The 14,068-nt window shown below is 40.5% G+C and overlaps 2 protein-coding genes across 7 annotated transcripts in view; both read left to right on the top strand.

Moving 5' to 3' along the window:
- The first annotated feature begins 6,048 nt into the window (after positions 1-6,048).
- On the top strand, positions 6,049-7,437 carry LOC121958289 (receptor-transporting protein 3-like). Its single transcript, XM_042507179.1, has 3 exons — positions 6,049-6,130; positions 6,327-6,498; positions 7,068-7,437. The coding sequence occupies exons 1-3, from the start codon at positions 6,115-6,117 to the stop codon at positions 7,405-7,407; spliced, it is 528 nt and encodes a 175-aa protein (XP_042363113.1). The 5' UTR covers positions 6,049-6,114; the 3' UTR covers positions 7,408-7,437.
- A 1,102-nt stretch (positions 7,438-8,539) lies between these two features.
- The window catches only part of LOC121957506 (ankyrin repeat and IBR domain-containing protein 1-like), a 28,691-nt gene continuing 23,162 nt past the window's right edge, over positions 8,540-14,068 (top strand). For all 6 annotated transcript variants that reach the window (XM_042506113.1, XM_042506112.1, XM_042506110.1 and 3 more), the window contains exons 1-2: positions 8,540-8,707; positions 13,710-14,046. In XM_042506113.1, coding sequence (XP_042362047.1) covers positions 13,859-14,046 — 188 coding nt within the window. In that variant the 5' untranslated portion in view covers positions 8,540-8,707; positions 13,710-13,858. The remainder of the gene's footprint in view (positions 8,708-13,709; positions 14,047-14,068) is intronic.

Below are 14,068 nucleotides of genomic sequence, written 5' to 3'. Positions count from 1 at the left end.
TAGATGGACTAGTAAGAAAGTTCCCTTGAGTCTCTGGTAGATTGGATGTGTGTGGCACCAGTTTAAAGCTGCACTGTGTAATTTGTGACAGAAGCAATAACAGTCCTACTCATATAAATGGGAAGTTAAATTCTCAGTAAATAAAAGGCGCCATTTGTCAATTCAATACACTCAGTGGTTTGCTGTCCAGGCCTCACTTGGTCTGGTATGACCACAAGCTTATGGTGGCTAATGTTGGCCAGTCTGGACTCACAATGTCAGACTTTGACAGAAGAGACTGGTGTTCAAGACCGACAAACAACAGCATTGGTTGCAGCTTTTGTGCCAGGTGTTTTTAGCAGCAACAGCGCTATTTTTCTAACCATAACTAAGTAACTTTGTTGCATAAACCTAACCAACAACTCCTTACGTGGGTTGCTTCACAAGACTAACATCAACCACAAATTTAACTTTGTTCCCTAACTTTAACAGTCAACCCCTTCTACATTAAGATACAATGCAAAAGGCTGCCTCGTAGCATAATTTTATTTATGCACAGGCTTCTGCCAAACGACAAAATATGATGAGTAGGGATGAGATCACATTGTGTTTTTTAATGTTTGATGTATTTGGCAGTGTAATTGACAGTACTTTTTTAGTTATGACTCTTCTCCTTTTACTGTGCTACATTGACATTTGCTATTATCCTGCAATAATTGTCCCCTTTTGAGTAAAAGTTGCATTTGGTTTCTTTGGAGACCATTTTCTCCACTGAAACATTGTGTAAATGAGTCACCTGCTGTGACATGAGTTTCCTTGGCAAAACACTGAATCAGCAGACTTCAACAGTTCCTCTTTTTTTATGAATAGTCTGCTGCAGGCTACACCTCTCAGATGGTCTTTCTGTAGTACGGGCTGGATTTGGGAGGCTGGTTGTTCTGAGAGGTCACACAGTCATAGTGCAGATACTATTTAGATCCAATGACACTTGTCAGTGTGACTGATATGTTTCTTAAGTTTTTGCTTGGCTGAGCTAATTCTAACATTTATTGTGTAATATAAAAAACATATTTAGTGTTAACCCCTGTATATGATCCACTTTCTTTGTTTTTGTATTTTTTTTTTTTGCCTTTCACCACTTCTCTTTTAGATTCTCTATCTGCCTCTCTGTGTGTCTCTCACTTGCACTCAAATATACCAGCAGCCATGACATTTAAACAAGGCGTAATACTGGTAAACATATATACTGCATATGTGTGTGTGTGTGTGTGTGTGTGTGTGTGTACTTTATACGGGCTGTTCTTTGTCCTGAAATGTGTCTATCAGACAGAACACACCTTGTTTCATGGCCCTCCGATAGCAACACGCTCATGAATATGACTGTGTGTTCAGTCCTGCTCCCATGGGTGTGTCTCCTGTTTGAATGCAGCCATGTCCTGGTAAGCTGCTAGACACTCAAACTGCCACATTTCTGAGCTCTCACTTTGCCCATTTAACTTTCTTCCCATTGATGCAAATGTGCAACTCTCAGCATGGCAGATATGAAATGAGTGTTTGCATAGACCTGAGTGTGTGTAGACTGTGAATGCATGCAATAATAGAGAATACTGTGTGTGAAATGTTATCCAATGAAAAAAGTCTGAGTGCCAGAGGAGAGAAAGTGTCTGCTTACATGAACAAGGTCTGATAACAAACACGAGCAGGTATACAGACGCTGAAGCGCAGGGTGCGGCCACGCAAAGGAATGTGCTTAAGGCATCTTACCACACCCAGCATCTCTCTCTCTCTGTCTCTATGTGGCTCTCTCTTTCTTCTCTCTCTCTCTCTTGCTTGGCCTCTCTCTCCGTCCTCCTCCCTCTCTGAGTCACCTGGCAGTCATTGAACAGGTGCAGGTCTAGGCAGAGTCCAGGTAGCAGCTAAATCCTGGTCTGCATCTCAGCACACCTGGCAGAGGAGCCTGTGTTATCTGGGATGATTTGAATTCAAACAAGCTTTATCGGCACAGCTGTGAGAGTTCAACGTTGACAATGCAGCTATATAGGTAGAGCACAAACATACAAAGTTTATTAAGGCGTTATGCCACCATAAGCCTTTGTTTCTCCTCCTAATAAACTGAGATCTTAGTGTATAAGATGTTACACATGGTATCACCTTCCTTTTCCAGAGAGTAATTACCAAGGATGCAGATTTTGGTTTTTTTGGGGAAATGGGAGTCCTCTGCCAGGAAATTTTTAGCATCAAACAATTTATATTCTGCATGCTGTTGATTTTTTTATGCACCAATTCATGCCTTTTCTGCATCAATTTATGTGTAAATCTCTCTGATATTGTCAAAATAAAAATTCTCTGCTACTCTTGTATTTCTTTTTGGGACCTTAAGGCATGCTAAGGAAGCCAGTAAATCCCTCGACACCAATCTGAAAATGCCAAAATTAACCGCAGCAATAAATATGTTTATAGCCTCGTAGAAAACACAGTTTTGGTCTCTTTAGCTAATTCCAGCATTCGACTTTCTCGCTCGTTGTACTACATAAGTTCTGAGTATCAAAAAATGCTGCCGCCCAGTTTGTCTTATACAGACGCTAAAGAGTGCCTAGTACCTTGGCAACTAAAGCCCAGGGACACCGACCAAGCGTCGATATTTGACTAGTTGTGAGTGAGACGGGGAAATCTACACCTTTGCTTTGGTTTCAAAGTAAGATAACAGAAGGGAGATAGAAGCACAATAATGCTGCAGAAGGCTGAGAAGCTCAGTGGAGTGGGAGTCACTCAGCACCAACAGTTGCACTGTACTGTAGGTTGAAACACACTTTTATCTCAGAATTTACTTCAGTACTTCAGAACAGTAACACAAGAGGTTACTCTGAGTCTGCTCCTGTCTTGTCTCACTTTACTTCCCCTCCTGCATCTCTATGGCCCTGTGAGCTATCCCAGCATGCTTTTCTCACGCTGTAATGTCACACCTGAGTATAAGGTGACTCTCTGGAGCCTGGGGCTCTGAGGTCATCTTTACACCACTGTGCCGGGAGGAAAGCTTCACACTCATCTACTTCAACACAGTACAGTATATGGGTTCTCTGTGTGTGTGTGCGTGTGTGTGTGTGTGAGAGAGAGAGAGAGAGAGAAAGGGGTGGGCTGCAGTGTTTTGTGTATATGGACTCTCATGCCAATGAGACCCATACCTTCCCTTTACCACCCACCATATAATGATGTCCCACCTTTAGTCATGCGCAGGTGCTTTTTCCCCCACAGAACGAGATCCTGCAAAATTGTTCTCAAGAAAGTGAAACATGATCCCCAAAAAGTAAAATGCAATACTGTGTGTGTGTAACTATAAGGCCTGATTACATAATTGTCATTAAGTTGTTACCAGAGATAATACACAAATAATCTCTTATACAGGTTTATCAGGCTCATTTGGCAAACTGCAATTAAAAGTATTTGTGAGTGTTTTATCAAGTGTGTGTGTGTGTGTGTGTGTGTGTGTGTGTGCACGCACGCTTCCGGCTTTGACCAGAGCTTGAGACCTTGTCAGGAGACTTTGACAACCATTGCAATCAGATTTTAGTACTGGGTGGGGCATCACTGTGAACCACAAACAACTCAAGTAGAAGGAAAGTCCCAACAGTGTGTGCGAGGTTTTTCATAAAAAGTAGAGAGAGAACTGACAGCATCACCACATACCTGTGACAGGTGTTGTCATTCTGATGCTATAATTACCACTGTCCTGATGGTAATGATTATTCAGGAAGCATCATGCATAGCTTCACTGGCGGAACAAACACTGAGTAAACAAGGGTCTGAATTATCAAACCAGCTTGACACCATCATGCTGATGCTACAGCATCCACTCCAAGACTTGTGTGGATTATTGATACTACCTTTACTACCACTAATTAATAACAATTAGCTTGAAAAGGCTAAAAATGTTGCATTAGCATGAGAGCGAACATGCAGACTATGTTATGCAGACATTCAATAAAAGCTGCTGATCAAAATATTTGAATAAGAAATCCAGAAAAATGAACATGTTTTTTTTTTGTCTTTAACCTTTCAAATTAATCTTTATTTTTAATGTTACCAGACAGGATAGCAGTGCACAGGGACCTCAGGGAGCACTCTTGGCTCTGACCAAAAGTTTATATGTCAATAATGTGGTTGAGCTTGAAACCATGCAAGCTTTTATAGTAATTAATGATGACCTAAAAACAGGATTAGGTGTTATAAGCACTTTGGAGTCACAGCAACAGTTTTGCCCATGCTTGAAGCAAAAAGGTGACCCAGATAAATGTTTGCACTAACAACATGGGCTTTGAATTTCTATGAATGTCACATGTGGGCCAAAAGAAGTGGGAAAGAGCTTAAAGAGGTGTAAACATGCAGCGACGCAATGATGGCAACAGTCACCAAACAGAACAGGCTGACAGAGCTGTTAAAACTCAACTGGTTTTAGACAAATGCTATCTCAGTGCAATTAAGATCAGGATAGATCTGAAGAAGTTTTTAAAATATGTTTATAGGTGTTTATTGTGATGTAACTCATAGTTAAATATGTTTTGGAGGTATAGACAGACAAACAGTGTACAGTATTTTAAACATTAACTTGACTGTTGTGTTGATTCTCTTCTAGCTGGGAAACTTTTTCAGCAACAAGTGTTTTAATAGTAATGACACCAACCTACATATAATAATATTTTTTCTTAAATGGCAGAATTGGTCTAAATTAAATTTGTGGATAAATGAAAGAAATCACATTTAATCAGGTCATCAGGATGAACATAATGCTACATATTTCAGGACCCGGGTATATTCACTATTTATATTACAGTGGAAAGCTGTTCCAGTTTACCTACTTCTGAGGAACAGGGCAGTGGCTTGTGGGAAAGCCCAGGACTCCAAAAATATACTTTGTTTCCACTGCGCACCAAAATGTGCCACCCTCATCTTCAAATGCACTGCAATTAGGTTCACTTCAGCATGTGGTCTATGTGTAAAAACAAAAACAACTGTCTTATACTGCCCCCTACTGAAGTGAACCCAAGATTGTTAGATGGGATTTGTTTTAACTTGCATCACCCTTGCAATGATATCCTACAAGGTTCAACAATGCCGTTCTTTTTTTTTTTTTTCATCCTCTGAGATGATGACTGTCTTTTATAGAGGTTTTATTGAATCAGAGTTAATGTTTTGTATTGTTGTTTGGCATGGGAACTTGACTTTGGCCAACATAAACAGGCTTTGATAGCTGGTATTAAAGTGGTTAGTAAGATTTCATGGCTAAATATGAGACCTTTGCACCTTACCTGTTTGGTACAAGCTGTGTTTTGATGCTTTTTAATGCACTCTGGCACCTCATTTATCCCCAAAACATTTTTCCCCTTTCCAGAATAATAATATGAGTTTTACCTTTAAAGAAATGAGTATTTATTAGTACTGAGTAAAAACAGAATACTAGACAGCTGCTATCATTAAGATGTCTTGACCAGAGTTGGAAAAACTAAGTACAATTTTATTTATTATTAGATACAGAGCTTTTTATTATTATTAGGCCTATGATTGTTTTTAAAACATAAATATAGCCTACATATTTAGATTCTGGGTGATTTATTAAACATTATGGGTTTAAGCCTCAGATACCAAGTCCTACAATGCCACTGCCAAGCAAAATAATGTCTCCTTTGTCAATATTGCAAATGAAAGACAAAATACATCAATTTATACAACAAAGATGGATACACCAATCTCATTAGCAAAGAAGCATGAGGAAAGTTGGAATTGTATCTTGGGGAAAAGATGAAATGTGTTGATGTGTGCTAAAAAAAAAAAAAAAATAAAAAAAATAAAGTAGCTGAAAAATGAGATAAAGTTGAGACAATTGTAACTTAATTTAAAACTGAACAATTTCATAACAAAAAACGAAAACTTACACGTGTAGTGACTTACTAGGCTGTGACATACTGTTGCGTCGTCCCTACATCATACAGATGGAAAACGAAACTAAATTGTTAAGTTTCGTTTTCTTGACTATCAGCTGCTGGCGAGTAAATAAATACAGACTCTCAGCAGAGCCACGCTCACAAGTCAGGCATCGTTTCATCTCCCAGGAGCTCATCAAAATTCTCGTCACCTAACAAGATGGTAAAACCTACAGGTAACACATCATGTTTTTGTGCAATAGGTTAATATAATGTTTAATGTGGTGCCGCTATGCAATATTTGATTAAAAAAAAGATTCAAAATCCCGAAAGAAAGGTGCGAGCCTCTTTTCGAAATTTATTTTCCAGTGTAATGACACAGCAATATTTTACTGTCTGTAAAGCTTTTTTTGTAATTTTTCACTGGTGCAGATTGGATTCCTTCTTTGTGGGTTGAGACATTTGAAGAATTGCAAGACGATGACAATGAGCTGGACTATGGAGACGAGTGGACTCTCAACTTTAACTACACTTTGACGGACAAACTCACCACGGAGCAGAGAAGGAGAGGCTGGAGGGTCTTCTGCTACCATGCCCATGGACAGTATGTGTCAGTCTGTATTTTAAAGTACAAAGATGTATAACTTTAAGAAGAATACAAATCTACTGTACTATGAAAATTGTCCGATTTTCTAACACGGATGGTTGCCTGAGTACAGGAGGTTGTCTTGTTGTTATCTCTCAGACTGCTCAAACCCGTTGCCATACTAGGTCATATGATCAAATGATTGTGTTAAGGACTATGCTGTGCAGTATTAAAACAATGTAATTTTGTGGGGAAAATCTGGTACTGCACCCTGAGGGAAAACTGCACAGGTAACCCAGTTCTGTGGTGACTCAGTGCACTCATAGAAGGATGACTGAACAGGTCCACCAGGCACAGCCCCAGGAGCCCATATTGTAAGGAAATGTGCACGATCAGCATTCACACCCGGGTCAAATGACTCTGTGGTAGATAGGGGGTTGTATATATCGTCCAGGATATGATTTAACCATCAAAAGTTATTGGAAGATTGGTCCTTTTCAGTTTAAATTATAGTTTAACTTAAAATCATCCATAATTAACAGGAAAAAACTGAGAATACCTGATTGTTATTTATTGTATTTTTACAGTTTCAAGTGTACATCCTGCAAGAAGATCTGGCCTTCAGCACAGGTGACGGTGTTGTTCCATTACCGGTTGCGAGGTGGGCGGGGGACGGTGATCATGCGGCCCTTTGGACAGGCCTGTCGCAGTTGCCAGAACAATACGTTTTACCTTCCTGGTTTTTATAAGGAAGAGGTGGAAAAAGCCCTGCTCAGGCTGTGTGCCAAAATCCGCAAAAATTGCTACCGAGATGAGGACGTCGATGATGATGGTGGCTCAGTATCCCCCAAGGTGTGGACCAAACCACATGAGAAGACCCTGTGTGAGGCCTGCAGAATGGGCATCTGCTGTCAGGATGATGAATAAAAGTGTGTGTGTGTGTGTGTTTGTGTGTGTGTGTGTGTGTGTGTGTGTGTGTGTGTGTGTGGGTGTGGGTGTGTGTTCGTGTGTGTGTTTGTGTGTGTGTGTGTGTGTGTGTGTGTGTGTGTGTGTGTGTGTGTGTGTGAGAGAGAGAGATAGCATAGAGATGCAGAGACAGTTGACTAATAGGCTTGCAAACTGCAAGGGGTCTCCTTTTCCTAAAGTGTGAACTTTATTTTTTTTTATAGCCTAAACGTTAATGTCCTGCTCTTATACTTTTACAATCAGGACCAATGTTGAAATTGTTCCAGTGTAAATTTGTAAAGAAAATTTGTAAAGAAAAAAATATATGTCTTGTTGTTAGTGATTAGTAATTAAGTCTGGCCATATGTTGTTTTTGTGGTACTGGTTATTTCATAGATCTATCATTTGAGTAGGATGAGTAGTAGAATACAACTACTTCCATTTTATACTACATTTAAATGTACTTGTCTACAGTTCAGATGCAAAATTGTATTTTTCAATCCATAACATTTTTTTGATAGTTGTAGTAACGACTTTTCAGATAAAGATTCTTCATGCAAACCAAATGATCAGCTAATTAAACACGGATATGATGATATAATGATATAATACAGTGGTTCCTCAACTTGGGGTCAGAACCTCTCAAGGGGTTGCTGGATGGGTCACATGACGAAAAGGTTAGTTGTAAGTTATTGCTGGGTGGCCCATTTTGTATTTCACAATAACAATAAAGTGATTCACACTCGGAATTTTTTATTTTTATTTTGTTGCACTGACACACACCATGTATCTCTGTATCTATATGTATCTCTCTCTGTCTGACTCTCTCTCTCTCTCTCTCTCTCTCTATATATATATATTTTATATATATATATATATATATATATATATATGTATATATATATATTCATTTAAAATGTACCTGTTATAGCAGTTTAGTTAAATACACTGTTATAAAAAGACAAAAAGGCTACAATAAGAAAACAGTACACTAAATGAACCAAGACAACCGACCAATCAGGTGAGAGCTCTACGTATGACAGTTGGTCCCGAGCATGCGCAGTGGTCTTTTCTCTTTGGCAGCCACAACAACATACTGAAGGATCCAGTCAGTCTCGCCCTCCGCTCTCAGCAGTAGCATCATCGTCCCCGCCGGGTCCGGTGGCAGAGAGGATGGTTCAGCGGAAAAGCAGCCGGGGATGCGAATGACAGTGATAAGATAATGGCCCTCAATTTACGCAAGTTCCCGAATGTGCGACTGGAGATCAAGTGAAACGACCGTGTAAGTAAAACGGCGGAGATTTGATGTTGTCCTGCTGTAACGGGAGGTAGTTGAGGCTAACAAGGCGCGCTAACCTGACAGAGACGGTTTGCTAGCTTCGGTAACGGCAGCAAGGTAGGCTGCTTTGGGTGTTAACGTTTTCCCACGGCGCCGCCACAGCCGTGGGAAAACGTTAACACCCAAGGTAAAGCGTTTTAACGGCAGTGTTTCGGACAACCTACACCTAACGCTCGCTTTCCTGTTGTGTTAGTAATTCACACGGGCTGTCAGTGTGTTGAACAAAGGAGCTTTAACCGAGGGGCCGCATGGACAGAAACATGCAGAGAGAAGTCGGCTGCTGTTTGTTTTGTGCTCCATTTCATGCTGACACACTTCTTCAGGGATAACCACACGAGGTCTGACCTGAATATGTAGCTGACTGACGGCGACCCAGCTAATTTTGGTAAATGCCGAAGTGCTATTGAAGTAACTTACGCTGTATCTCACCATGCAGCCTCCGCCTGACTTTAGCTCCCCCCATAGAAGTTTGATGTCTCTTTTGACAACCTGGTTTTGTCAGTTTATACAGGAGCATGATCCACCCACACTTTGACTCAGGTGGTTGGCTTGATGTGTATCAGATTACTGGAAGTTTTGATAACTGTGAAGGCACCACAGTGGGTGGTATTTGTTTTGAAGGCATGTAATAGTGAAAGTAACAGTGGTATAACTTTAGATTTGGCTGTTAAGGGGATAGTATAGGTAACCTATCCATAGTCAGTTTATTAACCCACTGAAATCTGAGTCAACATGAGTTTTCTTGTGTAAATGCCTTTCACAAGCAGAAAAAAAGAGAAAGAAAAAGAGAGAATCATATACATATATATTGTTGCTTTTATTATACTTATTTTATTTTTGCACTTTTTTTTTTCTTGTGTCTGTTCTTTTACGTTTCGTTTTTTGTTGCCAGTGTCAGTCCAAAAACGTATTTCTTGCTCATTTTTGGGTCATTTTTTGTGTTGCTCTTCACCTTCTTTCCATGTATCTGAAAGAAATCAAGCCAATTTGCTCAGGTTTTAAAGGGTTAAATACGATACAAGTCAGTTGGAATGCTCCCAGTTTGGAGAAGCAGGCTGGAGTCAGACACACAGATGCTAAGCAATGTACTGCCGTGGATGTGTTCAGCAATAAAACAACATTTTAGCCTCCTAAAAAAAGTTCCACCTAAAAAAATAATATCACTTTAAATAACTACTATATCAAGTGTATTTCAACTGCTCTACCCTGCCATCAGACAGTCTGTTCCCTTAACGGCTTCACTTCCCAATTTTTGCTCTCATCACGTCCACCAGACTCCATTGAGAAAAACAGTAATTTAAGATTGCTGAACACAGGAGCTGCTGGTCTAGTGCAGCCCTCAAACTGTATTTTGTTTGTATTATTGTGTGACTTTGGTGAATCAGAATTTATCCTTTTTAACACCAAAAAAATACCTGTTTGAGGCAGCAGTAAACCAGCAGCTCCTGTTTTCAGCAATGTTAAATCATTGTTTTTTTCAATGGAATATAGCTTGGAAGTGAGCGATATAACGGCTTCATTTTCTCAGTGGAAATCACTGTGTCATAAAGCAAAGAGGATTGCTTAGCAATCATGATGGACTCCAGCCTTCTCCAAACTGGGGGTGTGACCAACATCTAGTCTGTGTACTAAACTGTTTATGGAAAACGTCCCTCATACAATCCTTCTTCAGAAAATCTGAATTATCCCTTAAAGGTGCTTGCAGGTAGGACTAAAATGTTATATGTACTTCAGTAAAGTCTCGTTAATCATAGCTGCAGCTTATCATATTTGGACTGTGAAAACTTGTTATAGATCAGAGCTCGACATCAGTACAAAAGTGTTATCTTGTTATGACGTACAGCACCCCTTGCAGGACTGCAATTAATGGTTGTTTTTGTCAGATCTGAAAAGATCATTCAATTTCTTGATTGTCAGAAAAATAATCGGCAACTATTTTTCAGAATGACTCAATCATAAAGCAGTTTATCAAGCTGCCAAACACTCTCAGTTTCCATTTTCTAAAAAGTGAGATTTGCTGCTTTATTTGTTTTATATTACTGTAATGAATATCTGAATTTCTTGAAGTTTTTCACCATTTTCTGACATTGTATTGACCAAACAATTAAGCATTTACAAGTATTTTAGAAGATTTCTTACAATGAAAACCAGTGGATATTTACAGTGGTAATCTGACTAAATCTATTTTCCTTATATATATATAGCCTAATATATGGTTTAAAAAATTTCAGAAACACAATTCCCTAGAGCCCAGGGTGCAGTATTCAAATTTCTTATTTTCTTTGACCTGCAGGATAAAACCTAAAGATTGTCAATTTAAAAAGTTCTAAAAAGAAAAGCAGCAAATCTTCACACCAGAAAACTTTGAAGTTTTTGCTTGAAAAATCATTTAAGAGTTGCAGATTGGTTTTCTGTCAAATTATTTATTGACTAATCATTTAACCTCTAACCCCTTGTGTATATTTATATGAAAATCACACCCAAAACGTCATCCTAAAATGTGGTAATGCTTGTAAATCAGTGTGTTGCTTCATTTAGTCTAACTGTGTAAATTACTGGCTGGGTTTTCGAGAAACCAGGAGTGTCATGACTCGAGTTCTTGTCAGCAGGAATCATCAGACAAAGATTTCCAGACAACATTCATGTGTGTTGGGATTCTTGAGTCATTAAGTCACAATTATCACATTACCTAAAATGGGGAAAATTACATGGACTAGAGGCCTGGTCTGTGTGTCTTGTGGTAAAAGTGTAAGTTAAAATTTTTCAAACACAATTCATGAACATACCTTTGTTCCTGGCTGAACTTACGGCTAACCGTGTGAGTGTCCAGTTAACAGGGAGTTAAACACTCCCTCAGCCTCACTCCACCCGACCACAGAATGACGTGTAGACTTAAAGAGCTTTCGTAATAGTACATAATTGTACTGTCACTGCCAAGTGCAAACCTTGCGTTCGCTGGAATTCCAAAGTTCCTCCATGTGCGGACCTCCTGTCCTTATTTAGTATGAAAGACAGAGAGACTGGCGGAGATGCACAGGGGAGTGAAGTGAACTGGAAGTAAACCAGTGTGCACAAAACAGAGCCAAGCAGACAGACTGACCTATTAACTATAGTAACCCCTCCTCACCACTGCTATTACCCCTTCAGATACACACACACACACACACACACACACACACACACAGGGTTCCTGACATGCATCACAGGAGCAGAACTTAAAAGATGTTGGCTATTATTCGCCAGTGGTTGCAGCTTCTGCGCGGCCCGTATGCCTCCGTCTGTCAGTGTATGTTTTCCCTGTCTGTGTCCCTGTCTGTCACTGCATAGAAATGGGAGGCAGAGGAGGGGAGGCAGCCAGCCACGTTATTCAAATGTTCCAGAGCCCGGCCAGCCAGCGGCCAACTGTAGCCGGGCTAAAAGAGGCTCTTTGTGAGGGGCCAGACAGATGGCCATAGAATGAAGACAGTAATGATACCCTCAACTGCCCAATACGCACAGACACATGCGCTCACATACAGACTCCACTCATTACAGGATGTCATGGTGTGTGTGTTAAAGATGGGACAAACTGTGTGTGTTTGTCAGTGAGAAAGAAAAAACAAGTGGGGAAAACAAGGAAGGAAATGAAGCAGAACACACCGATAAAGATAGTGATTATGTTCAGGAAAGAGTGTCTGTTTCATCACACTGTTATTATGCCTGTATTGTGTTTTGTGTTTTTTTGTGATATTAAAAATTCTTGTCATGCCAGTAATTAGGAAGATTATTAAGATAACTTGGTAATCTGCAGGAGGTTTATAAACTGTTGCTAGGAGAGTAAACTCAGATGCAGTAGCCATAGCTGTGATTCTTGTGATTCTTGGTTAAACGCCTGAGAAAAGTAAAACTGGTTTTGGTCCAGCGTAGCAGCGTGGTTTAACACAAGCTCAGACTTAAATATCTCCACCAGCAGATAAACATGTAAACAGCTTAATGTATGCAAATTCCTCACAAACGCAAGCTAACTGGACTGGCAGTGGCCAGCTGTGGTAATATTGACTGTGCCTTTCATCAACTGACTAACAAATCGATGGCTTGGATATCATTAACCTTCCCCTCTCGCCTGCCCTCTTTATGATTATCACCCTGATTTTCTCTTTTCTTTCTTCTGTCCCTCCAGTTTCGCCTTTGTTTCCAGTAAGATAACATCTCTGTAGCAGCACATCGGCTAATCAATAGATCGACTGATTTATTGAGCTGCTTTCACTGTCCGTCAATTTCCACCTGTTTCCCTACTTCTTCACTTTTGGGGCTGCACCCGGCTCAGAATTATGCCAGTCGCATCAGATTTGGCTGTTCAATTTGACTGTTTGTTTCCACATCAAGTTTTAAAGTTTAATGGACTCTGTGGGACGTTCAGTGTGACAGCAGCATTCACGTCATATATAACCGCGAGACAAACTGTAAATGATCAAACAACATTTTTTGCTTACACTAGATATTAAACAGAAGCCAGATGTGCTGTATTAAATTGCTCTGAGCTATAAATTCACATCCTCTAGACAGAAGCTTTCCCCTCCCTCCTCCTCCGCGCTGCTCCCTGTGTGTCTGCACCTCCGTGGCTTCAAGAGTAGTGTGAAAGTCAAGACCTCTCACCCTGCAGCAAAATCTGGGGACCTCACTTGCGTCCTCGCAAGTGTTCTGTACAGCAGACTGACTTGCAAAAAAAAAAAGACTGCTCAACTCAAAGCTGTCTCAGTCAACTGAGGGTCTCTTACTGATGATTCGAATCTTCGACTTTTAAGGGGCAGCTCTATTCACTTTCCGACTTGTGTCTCGCAGTTTTTCTCTCCTTTTTCCTAACTTCACCGGGCCTTTTTTCCACATTCATTCTTTCCTCTCCTCATGTCCCTCTTTCCACCACCCTTTTCCCAGAATAAATCTTCTACTCTCCTTTTTTTTACAGGGAAGGAAAACACTGAACCATGTTACTCTAAGGTGTGACCTGTGGTGAACAGGGGAGGAGGAAGAGGAGGAGGGAGGTGCAGGCAGGCAGGCAGGCAGACGGGCATCTGCCACAGCTCCCTTTAGGCAGCCCTTTGCAAGCTTGAAGCCATGGGCAACACAGCCACCAAGTTCCGCAAGGCCCTGGTGGGTGGTGACGAGGCCCTGGCCTGGCAGCTGTATGAGGGCAACCCTCAGTTCAGGGATGGCCTGGACCCGAATGCTTCGTACGGAGAGCAGTACCAGCACAACACGGCCCTGCATTATGTCTGCCGCCACGCCATGACACGTCTGCTCAGGTAAAAAAAAAAAAAAAGAAAA

The sequence above is a fragment of the Plectropomus leopardus genome, chromosome 18, assembly GCF_008729295.1.
Source record: "Plectropomus leopardus isolate mb chromosome 18, YSFRI_Pleo_2.0, whole genome shotgun sequence".
NCBI classification, from domain to species: Eukaryota; Metazoa; Chordata; class Actinopteri; order Perciformes; family Serranidae; genus Plectropomus; species Plectropomus leopardus.
The sequence above is the reverse complement of the archived record's forward strand: the minus strand, read 5'-3'. Positions and strand labels throughout refer to the sequence as shown.